A 27,600-nucleotide genomic window follows, 5' to 3' on the forward strand; every position below is an offset into this window, starting at 1 on the left:
TAGGGAAGCACTTTTTGCAAAAAAAAAAAAAAAAAAATATGGTACAGTCCTATTTACTGTAGGTCCCTGGACACGTGAGCCACTTAAGCCATTTAATTAATCTGAACTACAGCAGTGGTTATTCTGCTGGTTATTCTACTTCTGTGAATTTAAGAGGATCATGACCTTGAGACCAGCTGGTTAAAAGTAAAAAAGTGGCTCAGGTAAGTTTATTGGAAATCAAAAATGCAAACTAGCACTTTTCCAAGTACGACTTAAAAATAATGGAAAAAATATGCATTGAAACCAATCATGCTCAAACGGTATGCCATCAAATGTGTTAGTGGAAGTACAAACATAAAAGATGAAACAGAAAAAAACCCGATTTATTTTGCTTTATTTACAGGCAATAGTGCTCAATCCATGTAACCATACAGCTACACTTCTAGAATATTTTGGAGATTGATAATTTCCTTCATGTTTCATGTTTTTAACAGTGGGAAGAAGCTAATACTGATGCAGGAGAACTGCAGGGCTCCAAAAGTAAAAGTACAACTATAAAAGCAGACTACATCAAACCAGTTTAAAATATAAAAACCAGCATATTGCAGGTAGGCGTGCTCATTTTAAGAACGTCTAGCATCCAGGCAACTGAAACAAAATAAATACCTACAATATATGGTCTCTTTTTCATAGTCTATATCACTACAAACAGAATGCATATACTTTGCATATATTTGTTAACATTTTTGTTAATGATGAAAATAGATAAATCTTAGTAACATATGTACAAAGCTGTAAAACACTGTACCACTCTAAAGATGCACACCACTCAAAATACCTTAATTAAAACTGAGAACGCACCTGAAACAAGTTACAATCAAAAGGTTCTTAAACTGTTTATTTGTTGTGTGTATCAGAGTATTTTTACCTCACAGTAAAATCTACATGCCAAAAAGCCACTAAACGTATGTGGATACAACATACTGTGCACAGAATATGTATGCATATAAGGCGTACATTTCCTACAAATATTTTTTGATGCAAAGTGTTTTTAAACAATCATCCCAACAAGCACTGCATGTTACAACATTCATAATGAATGGATCATAATCAATGCCCTAAAAGCATTATATTTTCCACTAGCTGTACTTCGAAACATCAACAGATGCTTGCCAGTGGAAAATCTGGAGCTTATTACTGATACTGTATGTATGGTGTTGAGGTGTCAGGTTGTTCGTATCTCACATGAGGATCATTTATACAGCATGCTTATAAAAAGTCTAGGTGGTAACAGACAAACATACCAAAATTTGTATTTCATCTGATATAAACTTATATATACACACACACACATTCTAAAAAAATGTATTATGTACAAATACATAAATATATAAATATAGCATCTGTTATACAAAAATAAATATTTTTTGTTTTTTTCTTGCTTATGTTCTACAGTTTCATCCATCTTTTAGATCATGTGTCCCTTGTTCCTCAAGCTGTTTCATGTTTTGAGTTGCTTCCACTTCCTGTTGCTCAGCATCTTGGAGCAACCGGTTTATGCCTGCATCAACTGTTGTTAACAGGGAGAAGTCTGTGGGGGGAAAAATATTGCATTGAGGCAACTTTTACAAAATAATCAAATATTATTATTTTTTTCAAAAGCTAAATTTGATAAGACGGTTTCTTGCAAGTACTTTTGGACTTTATTGTAATGCATGAAGTAACTGAACGCACCGGCAGTGAGCTCCCCTTCCATTTGAATTGCTTCAGTGAGGGAGTGATCGACCTGCATGGAGTAAGGACTCTGAAATGGCTGTGTAAGATCTGATAAACTAAGGACCTGAAGGTGGGAATCATCAGGCACACAGCAACCCTCTTCAGGACACCCAGGCACCCTAAGAACAAGAAAAAAAATCAAATTATAGTTGTTTTCCTAACAAACATAAATGTCTCTGTATAACAGTCACCATTTGCAACCCATTTTACTTCCATAATATGACACGACAATATTCAATGATGAATATATAATAACATTGTCTTATACGTTATTAAAAGAAGGTGTTTTATAATAAAATGTATCAGTATTAGAATTCTCACCCATTACAGTAATTGTGGATATGTGGTTGCTGACTGGGACGTTTCTGAGGCAACAATGCATCACACTCCAACTCATAGCCAGCATCCTCCTACAAGAGAGACAAGAGTTTGAACATTAATGCAATGTAATATCTTCATTCACTGGCCTAAAACAGCAACTAAAGATTATATTATTCTTACAACTACTGTGCTGGATATCACAAAAAATTAAGCTCTAGGGGTCGGCGATATACAGACATACACGATTAATTGGTAGAGATTTTGGACTATCGTCTCTATCTCAGTTAAACGATCACAGACGTATTTAAGCATTGTGGTTTAAAAACGAGTGATTTTAAGCCATTGAAATACATTCGGCAGTGAAAGAGAACTCATTTTGCTTTATGTGCGCGCTGTCTGAGACAGTTTCTGAGCACTCACACATAAAGACAGTGCTCATAGAGTGCAGGAGTATTAAGTGAAAGAAAACTCATGTAACAGTATATTGGATCTGGACAGCTCTTAAAGTGACAGCAGTCTAATATTCCTGCTGTCTGTCATTCATGTTAATCAAACAACAAAAGAGAGATAATCTCTCACTGCTTTTGACAATCACCTTTGATAACTTTGAACTTTAATAAGAAGATATATATATTCAATTTACACAGTGAAGAATATGCAGTGTTTTGAAACTTTTGATTATCTTATTTCTATAGTATCAAATATTTTCATATCAAAGATATCATGTTACATACTGATATAAGATTTTGGTCATATCGCCAACCCCTATTAAGCATCATTCAAAGTGCCAAAATTACCTGGCGTCCGGGAAGGTACGGTGTAGTGTGTTTCCCATTGGGAATGTACTCTCCTTTTGGAGCGTAGACGGTGTGGGCAGGGGTCAGGTGGGGGACTACAGGACAGGGTGGACCAAGAGCCAATCCTTGCAGAGGTACCATGGTGTACTGGCATGGGGATACTGTGGCTGCCAGTGTTGGAAAGCGCATGTCTAAAGTTTGTTCTGAAAGAAGATAAATACAAAATTCATGATTTATGAGTGTCCTTCTATCTAATCTTTGGATTCTTAAAGAAGTTTTCATGTTTCTAAAAGGGCACTTACTTTGTTTGGCCCAAACTCTCCACAGACAGATTGGGATGAAGGCCACAATGATGAAAACAAATGCTCCGAGAACAACGCCCACAATGAGGTAAGGCAGATCACCAGGCCGGGGAACAGGGTTTCCTGGATGGTTGGGCCTGGACGACGCCGTCTCTGGAGGTGTGGTCCTCTGGTGAGGGCGAGCTGTAAGTACACACAGATGTTCACACTTAAGATCTGTGTTGTCAGAAAAGATGTTTGCTCTAGAAATTGGCTGAAGTGCAGTTCGCAATATGATTGAGAGGAAACGGACAAACCTTTAGTTTCCATGATGACGACATTTCCGAACTCACTCTCGCCTCCTTCGTTGAAACACTGCATTTTAATGTCGTAAGCCGTCTCAGGCTGTAGGTCAGTGATGGAATGCCAATATTGGTCACCTACAAGAGCATCACACAATAAAATGTTATACTTATTCTTTTATATATAGTAAAAAATTATAGAATAAAGGAAATACATTTACCTTCCACTATGTCTTTTTTGTAGTCACTGTCATTGTCGCTATCGGTGGGTCGGTAGAAGATGTAGAAGCCATAAATGGGAGTGTTATTGACCGGTGTGTACTGTAGAAAGAACAGAAATATTAAGTTCAAGGTCTGACAATGCAATTGTGACAACAAACAGCTCACATTTCTTGAATTTGACCATGGAAAAGTGTTTAGTAAAGAAACTGCTTACCGTCCACTTCAGGATGATTGTGGTCTCATTGATGGCTTCATTGTAGGTGATGTAGGGTCCATCAATGGGACGTCGGTTTGATGGACCACTGCCCACCACTGTGTAGGCTTTAGAGGGAGCGCTTGGTGAACTCGCTCCCAACACATTAACGGCCAAAACTCTGAACTTGTATGATGTTCCTGCAAATGCAAATGGAAAGAAAAACATACAAGGTCAACTAATCATGTGTCCAATGGCATTTCTTTAACTCAATCTATTTTATATTTAACGACATTATGCATAATTAAATATATTGTTTGTATTTGTTTTTTATATAAACACTTTTATATTTAATTGTTTCATTTTTTTTTTGTCATTTTTTTTTAACTTTATTTATTTACATTTTTATTTTTTGGAATTAATAAACTAAAAATTGCTTCTTTCATCATAAGTAATAATCCTAGTTATCGCTATCTGCATCAGCCACTGAAAACATCTCAACTGATCATCTTATTCACTGACGTTAATCTCACCTTTCTCCAGGCCTGTTATCTCGACTGAGAGGCGAGAGGGCGGGATGTTGTCCACAGCCTTCTCCCACTCTCCACTGCCTTTCCTCAGTTTCTTGTACTGCACTTTGAATGACTGGATGGGGAATCCGCGGTTCCCACGAGGGATCCACGTCACATAGGCCGAGGTCTCTGTGGCCATGGAGACAGTGGGTCTGTCTGGAGCTTCAGGAGCTGGAGAGACAAAAAAAAGATAAAAGTCAATAAAACAACAAATACTTGTGGTAAGAGTGTGTATGCATGCACACTGTACATACATAAACACTAACACATAACACACTTACTGTAATCTCATCCTTCATTTATGATTGAAAGAAATCAAGAGAACAGTCATGTTAGCGTAATTAATAATAAGAACAGTATTAATCAGAACTCTAAAGGTACTAATAAATGTTTATATATATATATTTTTTTTTAGCTGTACTTAATATTACAGTTTCTCAGTACTTTACTGCAGATGTTATATCACAGGCAGAAGTATACTCACGCAAGAGACGAGGTTGCACCACTGGTGTTTTTTGGGGGCCTATGGGTCCTCCTCTTCGCCCTGCAGACCAACATTAAAGAGACATTTTATTTCACTACTTAATTCCTTTTTCCTAACAGATGTTTAAAATAAAAATAAAGAAAGAAAAAAGTGCCATTGTCTGCACAACTCTTAAATGATTCCGAAAAGCAAATTCTGCAGCGAAATACTTTTTTATACCACTGAAGTTTATTTAGCGATTTAAAAAAAAAAGTTTTCAAATGTTAATGCAGAAGTGTAATCTTGAAATTGCATAATGGCTGCATACATTTGCCTGTTCTGAAAGTCATCATCGCAGGCTGCCCAAGTCCAGCGCAGTTCTTAACGGCCATCTCCACTTCATACAGGCTGTTGGGCTGCAGTTTGGTCAGTGTAAGCTTGTGCTGGGAGCCTGAAATGGTGTTAGTGGTCCACTCTCCGGGAGATTCTCCAGCCTGTGAGAAAGAAGTACACACAATGAATCACATGACAAACATAGTGTGAAGTGAAACAGATCACATTGTAAGAATGAACTGAGCTGTGTTGTACCTTTCTGTACTTGATGATATACTCCAGCACTGGGGCTCCTCCATCATGACGGGGTTTCCAGGTAAGTTCGTAGTAGTCTGCCTTTCCTGTGCGTGGCTGACTCAGGATGACTGGCGCTTCAGCGGGGGAGACTCTGATCTCAGAGCAGTCAAAAGGCAGCATAGCACTGGTGGCCACAGGCTTTAAGGGTGGCTGTTCCCGCAACACCTTATCTGGGCTCAGCGGTCGAATCAGGGGCAGCTTACCTGACTGTGAGGGCACTGAAACCAGAGAAATGTGGAAAACACTATTATAAATCAGTAAATACACTACAAGTATATGTATTATATAATGGGCTATAAATTATTAAACTAAATATATTTATACATTATAAAATCTAAAAAAATATATAAATTGTAATACTTTTAATACAACTAATTTAATGCAATTTAATTAGAATTTTATTAATATTACTTTTTATTATTTAGCAAATTGTGAAATATGATTTATTTACTTGATTACAAAGTAAAAAACAAATGAAAATACGGTAACACTTTCTATGAAGCCCGTATTTATAATACATTATAAGGGTATTCTTAAGAAATTATAATGAATACATATTGCATTATAAAAAACCTTATAATATGTTATATCATCTCATGAACATTCGTGAGAACAGTTTTAATATATTATAATTTTTACTTATCTGTGGTTATAGCTTTTAATAGTATGATGATTTATAACACAATGAACATGTTGCATCCACTTTTTCAATGGATTATACTTCTCATAGTTATAATGTATTAGAAGTCTCTTATCTTGCCATTGTTCTGATGCTACTTTACTTAAAGCGGCCAAAGACCACTTATAAGTAATAATGACAGATTTTTTTCTTCTTCTCTCAAACAGCCATAAGATCATATATCAGATCAGATGAATGTGTAATATGACACATTTACTTTGAACTATTTTTATCGTAATATCAGTTTGATTATTTTGGTGGTACCCTTTAGACAACTGATGATAAGGAACTCTGCAACTACATCAACTAGTGGTTGTACCATTAGTATGTCTGCTATTGTAAATATATACTAACACTTTATTTTGATGGTCAACCAACAGATAAACTGACTAAAAGTGTCTTTGCAAGAATGTCAGCTTATTCTACCATACTAGATTCAACCATTCTTGAGCATACTAATACTCTAATGAGAGTTAGTTGGCATGTAGTTGCAGAGTTGCTTATAGTCGATTGATTAAGGGGACCATCAAAATAAAATGTAACCATATAAAACAGCATTTTTTTCAGTTGGAGTATTAAGCTCACATCAATTAATTAACATTAGCTCAACAGAAACACTCAAATACCAGTCAACATCTTACCACTCACAAGCTGTAGTAAGATACTGTGCAGATCTTAAACAATGTCAAGATATGATACAGTCCATTATACTGTAAATGAAGTAGATTTAATACAGTGTTCTTTGTGTTATAAATAATCATACTCTTAAACTTATAACCACAAATACGTTAAGTATTATGATATATCATAATTGTTGTTATGATTATTCATATAACATATTATAAGTTTTTTTTATAATGCATTATGCATTCATTATAATGTCTTAAGAATACCCTTATAATGTAATATAAATACAGGCGTCATAGAAAGTGTTACGATAAGACAACTAATAAAAACAGTCAATAAAATAAAATGTAATAATAATAATAATAATTATTATTATACTAATACAAAAATTATTACACTTTTTTTTTAAATTGTGAGCTATTTTTATTCTCTTAATTAAAAATAAAATTGAATAAAACTGCTAATTTTATGTATTCTTAAGTGTTTTAGTTCCTTTTATGTAAAGCACTTTGAATTACCACAGTGTAAGAAATGTGCTATTTAAATAAAATTGCCTTGTCTAATATAAAAAATAAAATAAAAATGTCATTATTAAAAATATAAATATAATGAAACATAATATGTAATAATAATAAGTTTTCTTAATTTATACATTTTAACTATTTTATTAACTTAATTATAAAATAAAATAAATATACTACTACAACTAGCTGTAAAAATAATAATGATAAAAATAATGAAACGATAAATGTTATTATACAATTAAGTTCTATTTATAACTTTTTATTATTTAATAACTAACAATCATTATTTTTATTTGTAGTAGTAGTAGGATAAATAAATGGTCAGTAAAATAATACTATTTTAATAATTTCATAGTATAAAACAAATAATATCAACCTTATTATAAAATGTTTTAATGAAGTTTTATACCTGTTGGGACAGTAAGGAGTCTTGTGGCTGCCTGTGAGCTGCCCACACCGTTCTCCGCCATGCACTGGTACATGCCATCGTCCTGCGGCCCAACGTTGAGCACACGCAGCACCTGTGAGGACATCCGATGCCGTGTTGACGGGCTCAGGGGCTGAGCGTTGTGGAGCCACACCACAGTGGGTGCGGGCTTGCCCCTCACCTGACAGCTGAAACGCACTGTGTCACCCCATGCCACGTCTTGCTGCTGCAGCTCCACACGCACCTGGGGAGGCTCTGAAAGACAAAAGGGAGTTTCAGACAGGTGTATGTCAAAACATCAGAACAAATGCTGAAGGGCATAAACTAACAAGCATGTCGATGGTTTAACAGCACAAAGCATGAGTGCTGTTTGTGATGGCATGCTGACGCAGAGGAGTCTGGGATTGACTGGGTTCTCTCACCCTCTTCCAAAACTTGATGGTTGGCTGCTAGTGAATCAGCTCGAGCTCATTAGAGCAGCAGCAAGAGCGGCTTAATTAATCACAGCTGCCGTGAGACGAGCCCACAAAAACAACCTCATCAGTGTCTCAGAAACTCAATCCTACACACTCACAAACTCGCTCTTTCTGTTCAGTAAATGTACTGTGGGTTCATTTGGATGCTTATTATCAACTATTTTCTCTTTGGTTCTAATAGATGCTTATTACCTTAAATCAGCATTAAATTACTGAAAACTGAAATTGTGCCATTACACACATAAAATGTTCCACCACTGCCATAGTTCCTGCTTTTTATACCCCATTTCATGTTAGTTCATGTATTGGGTATTTTTTTTAGTTTCATGTATAAATATAAAGCATATAATACACTACCATTTATAATCTTAAGATTTTTTTCAAGTAAGAAATTAATACTTCAGCAAATATGCATTACATTTATCAAAATTGACAGTAAAGACATTTATAATACAACAGATTTATATTTCCAATAAATACTATTAATCAAAGAATGTCATGTTTATTGAACATCAATTCAGCATATTAGAATGATTTCTGAAGGATCATGTGACTGAAGACTGGAATAATGGGTACTGGAAAATCAGCCTTGTCATCATAATAATATTACTAATAATACAAATTCAACTTGATGTTAAAAAATATTAATGCATGTATAAATAAATATTGATTTAGATTAAAAAATGCTGTAAAAGTATTGTATCGTCATGATGCATTAATTAATAGTGTACTGTAAAGTGTTAACATTTGATGGGCAATAACAGATGACTCTTCTTCTCTCTAGCAATCGTACTCACCAAACACCTGCACGTCGTACAGCACTCTAGCAGAACTCGCAGAGCCGATGCCGTTATCAGCATGACACACGTAGGTGCCCGAGTCGCTCTCGCTTACAGCATCAATCAACAAGTTGCTAAGCAAGAAGCGGGTGTTGTTATGGTTTCGCAAGTCCAGACCATCCTTAGCCCATGTGACCTGTGGAGTGGGAATGCCACTGGCCACACACTCAAGCACGAGCCGCTGGCCTTTATTCACCATAATGGAGCGAGATGCAGGTGGATAGATGATTCGTGCAGCCTCAGATGTCGAACCTTAGATGGGATGATACATTTTATATATTAAAAAAAAGTGTTTTTGTGTGTGTGTGTGTGTGTGTGTGTGTGTGTGTGTGTTTTCTGGTATCCACTTACGTCGTATTCGAAGACGATCGGTAGAGGTGGAGGTTTTTACTTCCTGGGTGACAGGGTTGTAAGCAGCACATTTGTAGGGACCCTCATCATCCCGTGTAGCATTGGCTATCTGAAGGTTTCCTGATGGCATGATCAAGTAATTCCCTAGGACACAATCAGAGGACCTATGATTGGCATCTTAAGGACAGATTTGGCTAGTATAAATAAAGAATCTAGTTTAAGAATCTGCAACATTTCTTCAATCTAAGCTGTGATCTTCACTATCACTTGAGTAAATAAATGAACAGCAAGAGTAACTGCAACAAAGACAAACGTGCTAACAGTCAGCGCTTTGTTGAGCGGACAAGACAAGACAACACACAAAGACTTGATGACTCTCAACAAGACAAGAGCTGTCAAACACCCAAATACCAGAATCACCTAGTCTTCATTTCAAAAATAACTGAAGCAAATACTATTTACATTCAAATGATGTGGATTGTAACAGAACTAATAATGGCTCAGGTAAAACAGAGCTTCAATTTTAGCCATAAATCTGAAGTGCATAATATAGTTAATACAGAGTGTGCTACAGAGTTGCAGGCAAATGTCTATGCGGTAACACTTTATTTTAAGGTGTCTTCGTTACGCATGTTACATGTACTTACTATTATAATAACAATAAATTATGCATTATTAAATTCAAGAAACCCTAAACTAAAAACCCTAAACTCAGTACTTAAATGTATAATTACACTATAACAAGGACACCTTAAAATAAAGTGTAACCATTAACTGGATGTTTTATAACTAAGGTAGCTAGAAAGAAACATGAAAATTAATTTGCTTAACAACACTGTCTTCTTCAGTAGTTGAAAAAACTCTGTAAAAGAAGACTGTCAACATTAATAGCGACTGTAGCAACTCTTTTGGCAAAGATAAGAAGACAAATATTTACACTGTATTGTACCTTGTAATCTGACATTTCAGAATGAAATCATGTACTTAAGTAGAGCAGTGCTTCTCAACCTTTTTGACTCCTTTACAGAGACTAGGAGTGACAATATTAAAAGAACTGTCACACATTATTTTAAGGTATAATTCTTGCCATTAACAAACCATTAACTATGAGTTATGCCTCAATAAACTCCCAACTTGGTGCTTATTCATAGTTAGCAAATGGTTGGTTGGTTCATGGTTGTTAAGTTTAAGTATTAAGTAGGATTAGGGATGTAGAATGTGGGTCATATGTGCATTATAGGTACTAATCAACAGCCAATATGTTAATAATAGGCATGCTAAGAACAATTAGTTAATAGTGAAACTGGTCTCTATACTGATGTAATACCAAAATAATTAAATAATTATTAATAATAAAAACATTTAAATTCCATCATTTCAAAAACAATGTTCCTAATGGTTAAAACCTTCTTTTTTTTTATCAATTAATTTACATTTTACATCTTGTGAAAATCAAGTGAAAGGCTCCCTAGTAGGTCTCAAGCCCCTTGATTAAGAACAACTGGTGTATGTTGAGCAAAATGGCGAAAAATGATATTAACAGTAAAATGTACCTTTAGACGTCTCCAGCCACTCCTGTTTGACACTGTAGCGGACCTGAGCTTTGGGTTGACTCTCAGGCAGATGGCACTCGATCACTGCTGTGTTCCCTTCATCCACCTCAATCTCCTGCTGGTCATCTGGCTCAAAATCACGCAGTTCTGCACGCAAACACACAAGAATGATTCGTTTTTTAACCATATAGCATATACACTAAACCAAGAAAAGCAAAAGAATTCTCAAACTTCCAAGTGTCGGTTTTGAGCATTTCGAAGTTGAAATCCTCTTTGTATTACATACAGGAAACGGAGAAGCTTTAGAGTGCATATGCTTAGGACTTTTACTGGGATATCAAATGGGCAGACACCCAATAGCTCTGAAAAACAGAGACAGAAAGTCTAGCTTCTTTAAGCTCAAGTCAGCCCAGGCTAAGATGAGGTCAAAGGCTAAAGGTCAGCCATCTCTTGGGTTTCAAGGGAGGAAAAGCAGTTTGGATTGCAATAAAATGGAATAACTCTAAGTAAGTCTGTGTGTCATTCTGTGAAGGGAATATTTTCCAAAGGCAAACAGGGAAAATTGCACAGCGCTGTCCTGAAAAAACCCCGAACTTGATCAAATATCTCCCCAACTGTTCATTACTCCTCTCACATATCCAATCGTTTCATTGTTCTCTAGAGTTTAGTTATATTCCTTGGCGTGTAATTAAACATGAAACCATTTATTTATAATGACTCCAAAAATCAAAACAACTCATACTTCAAATCTAGCAAAGCCATGAGGCTGTGGACTGAGGCTAGTTAAAGGCTGTCAGTGTATAATTAGGCTACTCAATTTCCATCTCTTTCTCACACAAAGCCATCACATAACCTCAAAAGAATTTGAACATCACATACGAGTCATATGGACTGCATTTCAACTTTTTACAGCGAAATAACAAATTAATTAATGAAAGAACAGTGGCAGACTACGAGGAAAAACGGTGAAGCAAATGTTTATATGCTTCCAATATGTTTGTGAGTGCATGTGAAGAGGTAAAGGGTTTGCGTGCATGCTGTACAATCTATGTCTCCTGGAGGCCTGGAGAGCAGGGAATGCTGGGAGCCATTTAGGATTAATAGTATTTATAAAATAGATCAGACACGTTTCCAACTCCACTTGGTAATGCTTTCATACATGCTGCACAGTTACTTAGCATTCATCATTTTTATGTCTGGGGCCGCTGAGCCTGTGTGTTTGTATGACGTTGCAGTAACTATTTTGTGGAATATCGCTGGCCAGACTACGTGTAGTCCTAAAAGACGACAAAGAAAAACAAGTTCGCCCAAGAGTTTATTGAGAATTAGTTACGCCAAGTATTAAAAACATATATGAAGAGGTGTGTGTTTTGTGCGCGAAAGAGGGAAGAAAAGGGAGAGAGAGTGCTGAAGGCATGTTTCTTGGCTGGAAGGACACAGGAGGCTTGCTTGTCTGTGGAGGAATTTAAGAGGAGAGTTTGAAATAATGCTCAGGCAGGCAACGGCCTCCCCGGTGGGAGACGCTTCAGACTGGATTCCTACAGAGACGGATACCAGAGCCAAGTTCTTTCACAGAGCAAAAACAAATGGGCAGAGCTTTGAAATATGGAGACGTGAGATAACTACAAGCTTGCGATCACACACAGCGCCTCCCCGAGGAACCGTCCAACCCCTGGCTGACTAAGGGAGGAGCTCTTGATTAAATTAGAGTGAGGGGCCGACGTGGGATCACCAGAGACGGGGGCCCCAGCTAAGAGCTTGCATCTGCGCACCCCTAGCCCTCAACTTCTTATTCATAGTCCTTATCAATTACATCTCGCAAATGTACGAGAGTCAAAGTTAAATGAGGGAGGCTGAAAGTCAGAAGAAAACAAATGTGCTTTGAGAGGACTGAAATCCAATGCACCATTAAATGCCATGATCAGAGTTTGTGTGTGTGTGTGTGTGGGGTGGGGGTGGGGGGGTAATGTAAAGCATGCCTGCTGTGGAGAGGTGAATGAGGTGTCAAGATTCTCATGTCGCGTCTCATCTTGACAGAAGATCCTGCCTCAACTAGTCCTGCCAAACCTACACTGCTCACACTATCACACAAACACGCATGCATGCATACAGTTCTGTAGAATTTCATGTGTGGCATATATTCACATAGAGTTTATGAAAATAAACCTGTTAAAAACCTGAAAGTTTTAGGATTTGACATTTATTATGTAAAATTAGCAAGAAATTCTGGATTTTTACAGACAAAAATGAAAAAAATGTGATCATGTTATACTTTTGTACAGACGGTCAGTTACTCTTGCTTCCATTGAAGCTAAAGATGCTCTTACAATGGATCCTCTCAAATGATCCTGGAGAACATGATCATCAGCTTTTACACAAACTTGTAGAGTTCAGCTTGAGTGCTGCTGCGATTAAATTGATAGTTCACCCAGAAATGAAAATTCGGTCATTAATTACTAGGGTTGGGAATCGTTAGAAATTTTCCGGTTCCATTAAAATAGTGGTAAGGAAAAATGCACAATACTCAACTACTCAATGCTCAATACTGTTTATTAATTACGGTCAAGTTAATTTAAAAGTTGGCAATGGCAAAATTCAACATATATTACCATATACAATTTTCAGGTTCCGATTCCGTTTCCGTTTAAATTGACTATTATTATGTTTTTTACTATTTTACCTTCAATGAATGTAGTGTTGCTGGAAGGTAGTAAATAATGTTGAGTTATGCTAGTCCATCAATCAGCATGTGCTTCAAAGTTGATGTTTTTTACACAAATCAATAACATTTTGCTTTTCAAGCAGGAATAAGCTGGGAGGCCAAATAGTCCCTTGAGGGCTGAGGCACTTGTTCATTTCCCTAAATTAATGAACTATAAACTGTTACACTTATAACCACGTATACACACTCTCAATAAAGCCCCATTTTACTAATAATAATGCAGTCAGGAGATGGTGAGATGCAATGAGTGGTTTCCACATTTTTAAACATTTAAAATGCATTAAAATAAATATTTTCTATCAATTTATCACTCTTAAAATGACCTGTACACTAAATAATCTAACCCTCATATTTACATAACAATAGCAGTCTATTTATTTAGCGGTCCAAGTTGAAGTCAGTATGTATATTAATGACAATAAGGGACAAATATAATGTAATTAAGTGGCGGCAGGTGCTGCATGCTGCAGGTACATGTACAGTCAGACGAAACGACGTGCACAGTTATCAAAGGCGCTAGTGCGCATACAGTCGTGGGAAACATGTTCGGCAGTTAAAGACACTATGCACCACGAGAGTCTGTGGAGTGCGCATCATTGGAAACAATGTGCTCAGTAATTAAAGAGGCAGGGTGGCATTTCTGTTATCCGGTTTGTGACACCCTTTACGGGAAACGCTGAATCATCAGAACAAGGCTGCTCACAGCACTTGGTCACGTGTCGCACCAGAACCGTTTTCAGAACTGAAACTTAGAAATTGCTCACGGTTCCGGTTCTTTTAAAAAAACAGAAACGGTTCTGAATAAGAACCGGTTCTCGGTTCCCAACCCTATTTATTACCCTCATGTCTAAAAAAAAGACTAAACGATGTCCTTAACTACCTCTTTCAAGGCCCAGAAAGGTAGTGCGTTGTTGTCTATATGCAGTATATGCAATACAAAACAGAATAACTTTCAGTAGAGTTCTTAGCAAAGCATATTATTAATAAAAAATTAAGTTGTGATATATTTAAGGTAGGAATTTTACTAAATATATTTATGGAACATGATCTTTACTTAATATCCTAATTATTTCTGGCATAAAAGAAAAATCTATAATTTTTACCCATACAATGTATTGTTGGCTATTGCTACAAATATGCCCCTCCTACTTATGACTGGTTTTGTGCTCCAGGGTCACATATTATTACAAATTACAACCTCCCCAAACTTTTAAACGGTAGTATATGCAGATACCTTCACGAATCTCACACAGTTTCTTTTTCTGTCTTTCCTTCTCGTTCCGTTCCGTCTCTGTATATGAAAAGAGGGAAGCAGTGGAGAACAGGGAGGACGCCTTCCCTAATGGGGCCTGTGGTTCACCCATACACACACGCACAGGCGTTATGGTAGGTCACATTACACGCCCCTTCCCGTGCTCCAACACTGACTAACTTAGGGTAAACACGCACACTAGCAGTACAGCTGGCACAAAACCACACACTACAGAGCCCTTTGGATTTAGTACAGGAAAGATCACAACACTGTGTTTAAACATGTATACAACAAATGTAAGTGTGTGTACTCACTAGCTGCAGTAACATTGGCCGGCACGCTAGCACAGGACCCAACGCTGATGGTGGCCACACACTGGTATCTGCCCACGGTGAGGTTAGTAAGGGAGGGGATGTGGAGCGAACCGGGCCGCAGCAGCACTCCCAGCTCTTCGTCGCCCCCAGTCGGCAGCTCTCTGCCGTTCAGACGCCAGCTGATGTTGACATGATTGGGCAGGGCGCTGCAGCGCAGGGTCACACTGCCCCCAAGTTTCTGTACCACAGAGAGAGGCTCCTCAGTGAAAATTGGGATGTCATCTAGGAGAGAAAGTGGGACATAATAATGGAGAATAAATATATCAGTTATCCAAAACAAATGGCTATAAAAGGTGCTGGATCTGAACGCAGCTTGTTCTAACTCCAATGAAGCCAACTTTACGATATTTTGGTGGGAATAGGTCTTGTAACGGATGGAGAAGATCCAAGACGTCAGAAACCCACCTCTAACACCTGCACTATCCTGCAGGCAGCACAGCAGCGCACCCAGGGCACACAGCACTCGAATCTTCCGCTTTCTTTCCCAGGGTATCCAGTCCAATATCCCAGACATCTTCCATACACTACCCCTGTGAGAGAGAGTGGGAAAGAGAGAAGTGTTATCAGATGAAAACTTACTTAATGTGACATTACATTGCACATGTAGTGAGTATATTAATGAACTAACACACACAACCTGAGTCACAGTTGCCAAAAACAAGAAAAGAGACCAAATTTAGAGTGAAATTCATTTGCAAGTCAGGAGCCATTGAGCACTTTTTTTGTTTTGAAAAACAAAAATTCAGCAAGACCACATTAAATTGATCATAAGTGAAAATAATGATATTAAGCCTATAATGTTACAAAAGCAAATAAAAGTTTAGTCTGTTTCAAGTTTTTCTGAACTTTCCATTCATGATACCCTGAAAAACCAAACACCAGAACACATGCTGAAACACACATCCCGCTTGAACCCTCATTCAGCGGGTTGAACTGTTAAGACGGGTGCCCGAATAAGAAGAGGGGGAAATCTGAGCCCGCTCATTTAGGTGTAACCGATACAGGCGGGTTCAAAAGAAAAAGACCTGCACACAAAGGACAATGGGGTGGGGGTGATATCATTTGTATTTTCTGGAAATACTGAGTAGTGTAATGTGATCCTTACAGAGACGCAAACCAACGGAGAAAGAGCAAGCAGGAGAAAAAGAGTAATGGTTACTGTATTAACAGTTAATGCAGGAAAGGGAGCGTTTCTCTCCCTCGACTCTTACTGCCAAGTTTCCCGAATTCTTTCCTGTCAGGTTAAACTAACAACTTCCCGTCAGGAGGAGGAGGGTGGTCCATTGCTCCTAGACTGCAAATCTCTCGCTCTCACACACACAAACACACGCAACTCTACTCCCATCAATTGTAAGTAATGATTAATGAAGCCTCACAGAAAGATTGAGAGCTCAAACATGGGAGGGAACCACACGACACAACTTGAGAAAAAACCCTGCAAAAATAAATGAAGTCTGCGTCTTGGGATCTTGAGTTGTTTTTCTGGAGCTGGTAGGTACATAGCCATTAGCTATTAGCCAAACTCTGCTGACGGAATAGAATGTGTGCCATTTACAGACTTTGGGGTTGGCCCTAAACAAATGTTTTTCCCATTTCCAACATCAGAAATAAACAAGTTATGCTGTCTGCATAATGCTGCAGAGAGATGTTATTTAGTCTGACTGATTTGGAAATGTTGGACTCATCATTTTAATTACCATATGTGTTAAAATGCTGATGGATTCTGCTGTCTGCTACAACATTACTTTGTTACTTGTCTCTGAAGTGGAAACGAAATGGCGCTAAATCCTGACACATCGGGGAACCTCACTATAGATAAGATCATACTGACCTCAGGGCCTAATGGCTAGTGAGTCGGACTCGCAATCAAACGGTTGTGAGTTCGAGTCTCGGGCCGGCAGGAATTGTAGGTGGGGGGAGTGCATGTACAGTGCTCTCTCCACCTTCAATACCATGACTTAGGTACCCTTGAGCAAGGCACCGAACCCCCAACTGCTCCCCGGGCGCCGCAGCATAAATGGCTGCCCACTGCTCCGGGTGTGTGTTCACAGTGTGTCTGTGTGTTCACTGCTGTGTGTGTGTGTGCACTTTGGATGGGTTAAAAGCAGAGCACGAATTCTGAGTATGGGTCACCATACTTGACCGTATGTCACTTTCACTTCAAATACAACAAGCAACTAGTTTTCTCCATGCTTAGTTAAAGCTCTGTAGGTCATCAGCTTTAATCATGTCACTGCTCTTTTTAATATTACTGCTAAAATGAATGATTTGCCACCATGTCTAATACTGACTGCAACTACTAAGAACAGTAATACTACAACTGGTGACACTGCTGTTAATACTACAACTACATCCATTACTATTGTAGGTGTAGATGATGGTTTCAGTTGTGTTTTTACCACAGTCAGGTGTACAGTCAGGTGCAGTTGTGTACATGGGTGTCAATTATTCAACCAATTAAACATTGAAAATGTGTTTCCTACAATCTCCAATGGACAAAAACCTGACAAAACACTAAATTAAATAAATACAAATAAATAAATGACATAGAAAATGCATATATAAATATATAAAAGTAAAATAAATCTCATCCAAGTTAGCTAGTTATATTACTTTGCCATGACCACATATTTCAATCAATTGTCAGGTGCTGTTAAGTACTCGAGTATCAATCATTCAGCCTGTGAAACATTAAAAATGCATTTCAACAAATTTTCAGTGAACAAAAACTGTTGCAAAACATTGGTAGAATTCAATAAATAATTTACTTCTAGACGGGTTGAGAACATAGTTCAGATTTGTAATTTGCCCTGCAAATATTTTATCGAAAAATATTTAGCCTAAATAAAAAAATAAACATTTTATATTTGTATGTAATACTTTAAATATTACGTTTTCTTAAATAATTAAGAATTCCCACAGTTTCCAATGAAATCTCATATGTTAACCAGCTAGCTAACTTTTACCTTGACCAATTACTCAGATCAGCAGTTTGTAACAACAAACACCATCAATAGATCACAAACTACCAAATCTTTATGTTTGTGAGGCATAAAAACATACATATAGGGTAGAACAGATTTGATTAGGCAAATGACAGCTCTGCCAACAAACCTGAAACCATTATTATTGATGAGCCTCATCAATCCCACTGGATTGGGAAGATCAGGCTACAGGTTTGTATCCAATAAACTACAGCATCTACTCAGACTATCAAGCTCTTTGGAGCCAATAAAGCTGTGCTGTCAACAGGAACAGGACAGCTGCCCTATAGGTTTGGAAAAGGCAGCAATAGCGTCTCCTTGGCTGTCAAGCCACCTGTCTCAGGCGTCAGAAGTTGTCCTCCTGAACACACACGCTTCACTCAGACACATATGTGCAATCCAGCTCATGTCATCACCTCTGAGACAAACACTTCACATTCATATCAAGTCACAACTGTAACGTGAAATAATTCATAGCACTGCCATTTTTCCCTTCTTGCACAAGCAGGGGGAGTCAAACGATACAGTAAGTGAAAAAAGTGCTGTGGTGTAAGTATGTGACCCCTTTAGAGAGCAGAGATTGCATTGATTTGAGTATCTGGATAAGGGCTGTACAAAGGCATGTGCGTTTAGACTCTGTTTACAGGAGAAATGGAGAAAGAAAGCGAGACAAAAAGCATAATACTGAAGTGACTTCATAATGCCTCTTTGTCACTAAATGGAGTCTATTCTTCTAGGGCCACTCTGGTCACTATTGTCCTCCAGCCTGTGTGAAATTCATTTTGACAACCCTACTAATTGGATAAAACCGCTCTCGGCCGCCTGTGGGCCTCCCTCGTACCGTTCACATTCCATCTGCTTTCCGCACAGAGAGAGGAGAAGAGTAACGAGGAGGCAAGGGGAGGAGGTGGAGTTTAGCTTCTTCTGAATATTTATCACCCCTCTCCCTTCACCTTTTTATGTCCTCCAGACCCCCCCCCCCCCCCCGACCCATCCTCGATTCTCCAAACATCACAATAGCCCCCCTTTAGATAAACACATGCGGTGTCAAGTGTGAGGAGTGCTGGGTTCAACTGCCCGCGCGGGCCCATGGCCCACAATGCCGCAGTGCATATCTGCCATGCGGGAGGCCCGTTGCTCCGGGCGACGGTAACAGGCAGAACGCACCTTAATAGAGTGGAGAGTCATTGTAAAGCAGTGAGCCGGCGCACGGACAATAACCCTACAGCCCTCTGTGAAAGGAGAGACGTTTCTCAGAAGGGCCAGAGGAAGAGCTGATGGGACAAGTGAGGGTTGCAGTTTTGGGCTGGGGGAGTGGGAGAGCCAAAAGTGGTTAGTGGATGTGGGGGTGGGTGAAGGGGGGGGGGGGGGGGGATCTAAGCTTTAGGGATCCAAATTAGAGAGTGGATGTCAACTGGTGATTGACCAAGGAGGGGGGAGATTGAGATGGTGGTGGTTGAAATTTGCTGGCCATTTGGCTGAAGAAGTCAAAAATGGAGAAAGTACAGTTCAGGAGGAGGAGTTTTAAGCCCCTTTCACACTGCACGTCGGACCCGGCATATTGCCGGAACATTGCTGGGTCGCCTTCTGTGTGAAAGCAAACACGTCCCGGGATTGATTCCGGCATTGAACCCGGGTCGGGGATCTAGTAACATTGCCGGGCTCAACCCGGGAAGAGCGCTGTGTGCACAAAAGCCAGATCTAATGCCGTGTTGAAGTGATGACGCGCATTATAGCGCGACTATTTTACCGGCTGTTTTGAAGGAAGATCAACGTTCGCGACAAAAAAATATGTGCAAACTGTAATGAAGCAGAGATCAGTTAGTTCCTCACTTTCCGTGCTGACGCCGAGATCGTTTGCTTTCTTCAGTGAAAGTATAACGTGCCTAACGTTTTCAACTCGTACATTAGACGTCACGCCCTGATGTCACGTGTCGTTACGGGATCTTTACAGGTGGTGTGTGAAAGCACGCACATATCCCGGGTAATCACTGGCAGTGTGAAAGTGCAAAATCTAGCGACCCGGGAACAATTGCCGGAACACTTTACCCGTGTATTTGCCGGAATGGCAGTGTGAAAGGGGCTTTACTGAAATTTTGGCCTTCTTATAGATTAACAACACACTTTAATGTTCTGTAAACAGAATATCTCAATATTTATGCTCTGTAATGGCTGAAAATATACGTTTCCGCAATCAGAGGAAGCACCATTTTGACCAAACATCCATGGATAAAAGTACAAACGTTTTTTTTGTTTCTGAATGAAGTCACATATGCTCACCAAGGCTGCATTTATTTGATTGAAACTCAATACAATTACAATTAAAAATAACTGTTTTCTACTTAATTATATTTTAAAATGTAATTATTTCTGTGATGGTGAAGCTGAATTTTCAACAGACAAGACTCCAGTCTTCAGTGTCACATGATCCTTCAGAAATGTGTTAATCTAAATATACATCAAAAACAGTAACAATTAACTAGTTTTTTTTTTTTTTTGGAAAAAGCATTGTAAACAAATGCAGTACAGTATCTTCAGTGAACATTGAACATAAACGAATAATTGACTTTTTAACTGATTTACTGAAACATTTGAACTTATTCACAAATCAAACTTCAAAAACGACCTGAAGTTTAAATCAGTGGCGCAACTACAAAACCATGTAGTAAGACTAAGACACAGGAAATTTTTTAAAACTAATTTAACAACATGGTTCAAATAAAAAGGACACTGAAATGATTGTACTATTTAAAAAAAAAAAAGCTTCTTTGTATCCCCAGCAAAAATCATCATGAATATTTAATACGTCACCCAGCCTAAACTCTGGGCATAGTTCACCTGCTGCTACATCCATGACTTCACCTTCAGGGCTCTTCACCATCACTTAATCCTCTGGAACGTTCTCGAGGCTCTCAGAACAGATTAGCAGGTGTAAGCGAAGCAGGATCTTTTCCAGGTCTGCCTAGACTCCCACAATTCACCGCAAAGACATCAGTCGTTCCCATGCCGGAAAATTAAACATCAAAAGCACCACTAACAAGGCCAATACCCCCACCATCACTGTACCCTTCAGTCTATTAATGAGCAACATCCACCCCTGCCCAAAAAATACAATAATGAGACCCACTCAATGGATTAACGAGCAAAAGATTGAGCCAAGTTCAGGGGCTCTGATCAATTAAGCACCCCGATATTTGCATAATTCATATAACAAGGCAGCATTAACTAGCACATGCTAATTATTGAGTTAGGCTACTTTAAGCAGGATGGTCACATGACTGCAAACCTCCATTTGGCCAGACGATGGGAACTGTCAGTTAGGATTAGACTGACTCTGTTTTTGTGCTGCTCCCCACCAAGGCAGGTATTATAAGAGGTTCAGTTCACCAAAAACCATTACAAAACTGCCTTGGTGATGCTTATTAGGAAAATATTGTCAATCGGTAAATGGGTTCAATGAGCTTAGATCACTTCACACACATCTTACAAAGAGAAAATGAGCCATTGGCCCAAAAACTGTTATTTTTAACAAGATGTGAGGTGTGTGTGTGTGTGTGTGTGTGTGTTGAACGTTCTCATTTGCATTCTAGATTCAAGACCTGTTCTAATTCAAATAAATAATCACTCTTTAGAATCAACTGCTTGAACGCGGTTTAAACTACAACATAATAAAAAAATCTAACAGAATTAAACACTTTTCAAATCATGATGGAGGACAAATGTTTCAAACTTTCAAATGCATGATGCAGCCATTGTGAAGTTCATAACAAAATAAAGAATAGAAATGAATACCGAACATATTTTCTTGTAAAACCACACAGATCTTATAGCTGTGCAGACGAGCAGAGAGAGGGAAGGACAGTGGGGCCCCTGCTGCTCTGGCAGCTTTTCCATCATAGTGTATTGAACCAATTATAAATCTAAAGCAATTTCTCCACATTATTCAACAGGAACTCAGTGAGCTTAGACTGCCTGGGTGCTCGCCAGCAAGAGTCCAGTTCCAAAAATCAGAAAGAAACAAACAGAAAAGGGTGGGGAATAAAAATATATAATAAAAATAAAACATCATAAAACTGTTTATAACGCACTGACACAATAAAATGCACTGTTGCCTGAGTGAATGGCTGTAAACAGCACTGATACAAAACAGTCCAAAAGGAAACAAAATAGGATATTTAAAACGGTCTTAAACGTCTTTTACAAACAGGCTTAGTATGATGAATGTCAATGGTCTCTCAGAGCCAAAGGTCTGGCTTTGGCAGAGGAAGCCCTTGTCAACTGTAAACACCTGCAACATCCATTGACCACACAGTCTGCAGACACATCAAATGCAACACCAACCACATGATAAACAAACCTAAACTGCAAAACAATACAGTAGCCTTTGGCTTTTGAACATACCATAGTGTCCAAAAGGCATAAAGACTTAGAAAACATCCTACCTATTTCCTCACTAAACAAAACTGCAAGATCACCATCGTTTCAAAATTTGGGGTGAGTATGATTTCTGGCTTTGAAAGAAATAAATACTTTTATTTAGCAATGACAAATTAAATTGGTCAACAGTGACAGTGGAGACATTTCTAAATGTTAAAAAGGTATTTCATGTATTTCATATAAATGCTGTTTTTTAACTTTCCATGAAAAAATAATTTAAAGAGTTTCCACAAAAATATTAATCAGCCCAGCTATTCTAGACATTGATAATAATAAAAAAAATTCTTGATTACCAAATCAGCATATCAGAATGATTTCTGAAGGATCATCATACATCATTATATGATCATTATACACATATCATATAAGGATTAATAGAATAAAACAAATGCAGTGTTGGTAAACACAAAAAACATAAAAAAAATCTTACACATCCCAAACTTTTGAAAAGAAGTAAAAAATCATAAAACATTTAAAAAGCTCTTTTAAAACCTTATGTTTGAGAGAGAGAAAGAAATCTTCACATAACTATTTTCAACAAGTGAAGCTGATGGAAATTTGTAATTATTTATAAAATTCCAATTATCAGAACATGAAGTGGCATATAATTTATCCTGGACAGACAATGAAGACAGCTGATGGAGAATGGGTTTGCAGAACAGTTTCAGAGCATGTGTGTGACTCTGACAGTGAGCTATAGGTCTCTAAAGACGAGTAATCGAGAGAGTGTGAATGGTCTTGTGAGAATGTCTCCATTACTCTGTGTCTTGTCAAACGATCCTTAATCTTTGTACAAATACCAGTTTTACACACTGAGATGTTTGTCTGCAAACAGTCGCTGCTTACTTACCAGGGTCTGGAGTTTATCAATGATCTCACTGCCTTGCAATAGACACACTGACACATATAGCAACGTGCTGCTATGTTTGTGCGTTCCCTGATGTCAGAGACAACTTGGGTCAAACATGCGCTTTCCATAATACAGTCTTCACAACGACTGGTGAAGTGACAAGGTAACACGTTACTGAGTATTTCACAAGTTTTAGAGTAAATGGACACATTGTTCTTAAAAGAGTTCATTCAAAAACACTCACCCTCTTCATCAAAATTGATTTTGGAGAAATTTTGCATTACATCCTCTGCAGTGAATTGGTGCCATCAGAATGAGAGTTCAAAAAAAAAGTGATAAAAAATAAAACAATAACCTACAAGTAATTCACACATATTCAGTCCATAGAGTTATGTCTTGTGAAGCAAAAAAGCTGTATGTTTGTAATAAATTTATCATTAAGCGTTTTAATTTCGGACCTCTATCCATATTGATTTCCCCAGTGAAAAATTGTCTTGAGTGAATCAGTAGAGAAATATGCACAGATCAAGCACCATTTACAAGTAAAAACTGTTTTTAACAAATATGTAGTTGGATCTTGATGTGACAGGACAACATGGGAAGCATTTTTATGGGTCATATGGACTGTATTGTATGGAATTTATGGGATTTTTGGCCATTAATAGCTTTAATGTTTCTTACAAACATGAAGCTTTTCACTTCACAAGTTTTTAACTGATGGACTGGAGTTGTGTGGATTACTTGTGGATTATTGTGATATTTTTTCAGCTCTATTTGTATTTGTAATGTATTTCTTTCATTCTGACGGCACCCATTCACTGCAGAGGGCCCACTCGTGATCAAGCAATTCAAATCTAAATTTCTCCAAAATCTGTTCCAATAAAGTAACAAACTCATTCTGGATGGGCTTAGGTGAGAAAACTTTCAGCTAATTTTCATATTTGGGTTAACTATCCCTTTAAAAATTAGGGTTTTCCAGGAAAACAAGAGGAACCAAACATGAGAAAGTGAGAAAGTCAACCAGCCACCTGGACATCCAGGTGTTATCATGTGCCTAATGAAATGGAGAAAGCGCTGAAACTAAATTACTTCGACCAGGTGCGGCTCCAACAGCAACTTTATACTTTAGAGATGATTATTCTTCACTGCGGGCTAAAAATTGCCTCTTGACAGCTGCCTTACTTTTGAGCTTTGGATAATTCAGAGCACGTTTGGAAACAGCAGACCGACACGCAGTGCATTCCACTATGAGAAGATAATCCTGATTGGAGAGCATCTTTTACCCGCATGCACACATAAACCCGCAGATTGTTGCCTCCAGGCTGTTATGACTGCATGAACATACCCGCTGAAACAGACATGAAAGCCAGCCTGGAGGAGTTTTTTATTACACAGACTTCTTTTGCAAATTAACAAAAAAGTTACACCCTTTAAGAAAACAATAAGCTGGTCCAAAAACCTCTGCGGAAACAAAAAACCTCCACATCCAACAAGACTAATCAACTCTCATTTGGTCTCGCACACTAGAAATTCAGAGTTCATAATGCTGACGCCTACAACCTCGTCACCTATTTTTCTATGAAAACAAGAGCGTTTAAAGACACATGCCTTTATCAACCTTTCCAAATCCCCAGACGGGCCTCTCTGGCTCAGCTATGGGATACCTGTTACACTGAAAGAATGCGGAGCAGTGAGGGCATGTCATCTGAAATCTGTGCATCCATCTGTGCATAGCTAATAGGCCTTCCCAGCATTATAACCAAATAAGGTCAGAGCACTATGAAAGCCAACAAGATAATCAGACTGGAATCAATTATGGAACAACTTTGATCCACCCGACCACCAATCATCTTGAGCAGAAACCAGCTACCACAGTTTTTCCTCAGATTGAATTCTTGGCATTCAAGAAGGGCGATCTGGCTAGCGAGAATCTATCAACTAGTCTGAAACAAACGCAAGGTCAGCCAGCATTCCTCTCAGTTGGCCTGTTTTCTTTCTTTTTCAAAAAAACAATGCAGCACCTAGATGCTAAGATTTTGGGTCCCTAATAAACTACATTAGCAGCTTTGTAACAGTTTTGTCCTGTCATAACTCTATAATAAGCATGCGGGAATGCTTTTTTTTTTGCAAATAAAATTTCACAAAATCAAATCTTTAGTAGTTCATCAGTTAGGTTTGGTTTTGTCTCAACAGTAAAGCAAGGCTTTCAGAGCAAATTACATCTTAAAGATCAACAGTATAATTTTCATGACGTATATCGATATTTTTCTTATAATAACTAAATGATTAGATTACAACAATAAAACAATATGCATTATGAATATTTTGCTTATTATTATTATTATTATTGTTATATTCATTCATTGCCATGTATTTATTGTCCATCATATTATGTTGTTTTGCAATCTAAATACTCACACATGTAGTTTTTTCCTAACAGTTAGCTATGTCTTACTGACAATGATAACTGATTAAGAATAAAATGTGTTAGTAGTATCTATAAAAACTTATATTTTTGACCCAATGAAGTGAAACTAGATAAAAATCCGGCAAATATATTTTTATAACTGCTACAACACTTCTTTGTAATTGTTTACAAACAAACAGCTTTAATATTTTGGGCACAATTACCTAATGACCATCAAATAATCAACATCTGACCAATGTGTTTTATCAACATAAAATACTAAAAAGTAAAAAAGTTAGAATTTTAATAGAATGACAAAATATATAAACACACGATTTATTCAGGTGTAAAATTGTGTTGCAGTAATGTCAACTTACTACAGCTGAATGAGGCCTGTAAAACTACGCAAAAGTTTTCATGTATTCTCCTTAGAAATTTCATAACACATTTGTTGACAATCTGACAATGCTACCTTGATTCAAACATTATAAACCTCATAAATGCAGACGTATTGTAATTTTCACCTATGATTAGCATTAGGGGACTAATGAACATCACAGCAGCAGCTAAAGCGCCTTTAGCAGTGTTTGTTTTTTTAAATATTTTAAAGAAGAAGAAAAAAAACGTAAACTCGAAGAGTCGGGAATCTATTACAGCAATCTGATAACAGAACGTCGAAACAAAATAGCTAACGTTAGTTAGCTAACACCCGCATCTTTTCACACAAAAAAATAAATAAATAAAAAGGGCATCTTTCTAAGATTAACAACACGCGGAGTATTTGCATAACTGTAAAAACGTAACGTTAGGAATTACTATGAAAAGTGAAGGGAACTGGAGTAAGCTATTAGAATAGCATAGTGTGGTTCCTAAAAACAAGAGATGTTTTGGGGGGAGGAGAGAGAGACTTACCAAAAACGTGCAGTAGTTTGGAGTTGAATCCACTAGTTTTTAGTTGGCCGATTTTTTCCAATGTTTCTCGTTGTTTATTCCAAGAAAACTGCAATTCCTCTCCTTCTTTTCCCCGCAAACCGCCACTGCTTCAGTAATTCACTACTGATGCAGCAACACCGACATTTTCTTCGGCTCCCCGAGTTCTTGAACTGAAAGGACGTTTTTGGATGACTGAGTCCTGGAACAATTCTCCCTTTTGCGAGGAACTTCTCGGGTCCTCCCACTTCCCAAGAAAGAGGAGGGATCTGAACAATAAAGATTCCTTCCCAAATCTCAGCGCAGTTCACGCATGTCTCGTCTAAAGAAATAGGCTTTATAGCTTGAGTAGAACGTTCGTGAAGAGAACTTTGCGTTTTCTTCGCGCGAAAGCTAAACGTTTGCAAAGTACGTGCGCTGGATAAGGAGGAACCCCTCCCCCTCCCGCCCTGTTCTCCCTGATTTGGTATGCGCTCGTCCCCGCAGGGCTTGCATTGACCCCCGTCTATTGAAGTGACAGTCCCTCAGGCGCAGCTGTGCCGTGTTGTGCGGGAAAACCTCACCGTGAGGACCCCTGCGTGTGTCTCTCATAGCCACCGGGTTCATTCATAACCGACCATTCTGGCAAA

The 27,600-nt window shown here is 38.1% G+C and overlaps 1 protein-coding gene across 1 annotated transcript; it reads right to left on the reverse strand.

The window, feature by feature from the left end:
* Window positions 1-355: 355 nt before the first annotated feature.
* On the reverse strand, window positions 356-27,367 carry boc (BOC cell adhesion associated, oncogene regulated). The gene is made up of 19 exons (XM_059524648.1): window positions 26,954-27,367; window positions 15,769-15,893; window positions 15,304-15,585; window positions 11,016-11,162; window positions 9,463-9,606; window positions 9,070-9,363; window positions 7,779-8,051; window positions 5,498-5,757; window positions 5,238-5,403; window positions 4,931-4,990; window positions 4,408-4,617; window positions 3,896-4,074; window positions 3,681-3,780; window positions 3,475-3,597; window positions 3,179-3,361; window positions 2,877-3,079; window positions 2,080-2,168; window positions 1,717-1,877; window positions 356-1,573 (listed from the first exon to the last, which is right to left on the reverse strand). Exons 2-19 carry the CDS (start codon window positions 15,875-15,877, stop codon window positions 1,440-1,442), a joined length of 3,117 nt encoding a protein of 1,038 aa, XP_059380631.1. The 5' UTR covers window positions 15,878-15,893; window positions 26,954-27,367; the 3' UTR covers window positions 356-1,439.
* Between the last annotated feature and the right edge of the window lie 233 nt (window positions 27,368-27,600).

Source organism: Carassius carassius, chromosome 35, assembly GCF_963082965.1.
Source record: "Carassius carassius chromosome 35, fCarCar2.1, whole genome shotgun sequence".
Taxonomy (NCBI): Eukaryota; Metazoa; Chordata; class Actinopteri; order Cypriniformes; family Cyprinidae; genus Carassius; species Carassius carassius.

Excerpts from the sequence above, each read along its gene's own strand:
- boc (XM_059524648.1), bottom strand. The coding sequence starts at position 15,877 with ATGTCTGGGATATTGGACTGGATACCCTGGGAAAGAAAGCGGAAGATT. Across the intron at positions 9,364-9,462 it reads CGATCGTCTTCGAATACGAC|GTTCGACATCTGAGGCTGCA; the intron begins GTAAGTGGATAC and ends ATCCCATCTAAG. Across the intron at positions 3,781-3,895 it reads CAATCATCCTGAAGTGGACG|TACACACCGGTCAATAACAC; the intron begins GTAAGCAGTTTC and ends TTCTTTCTACAG.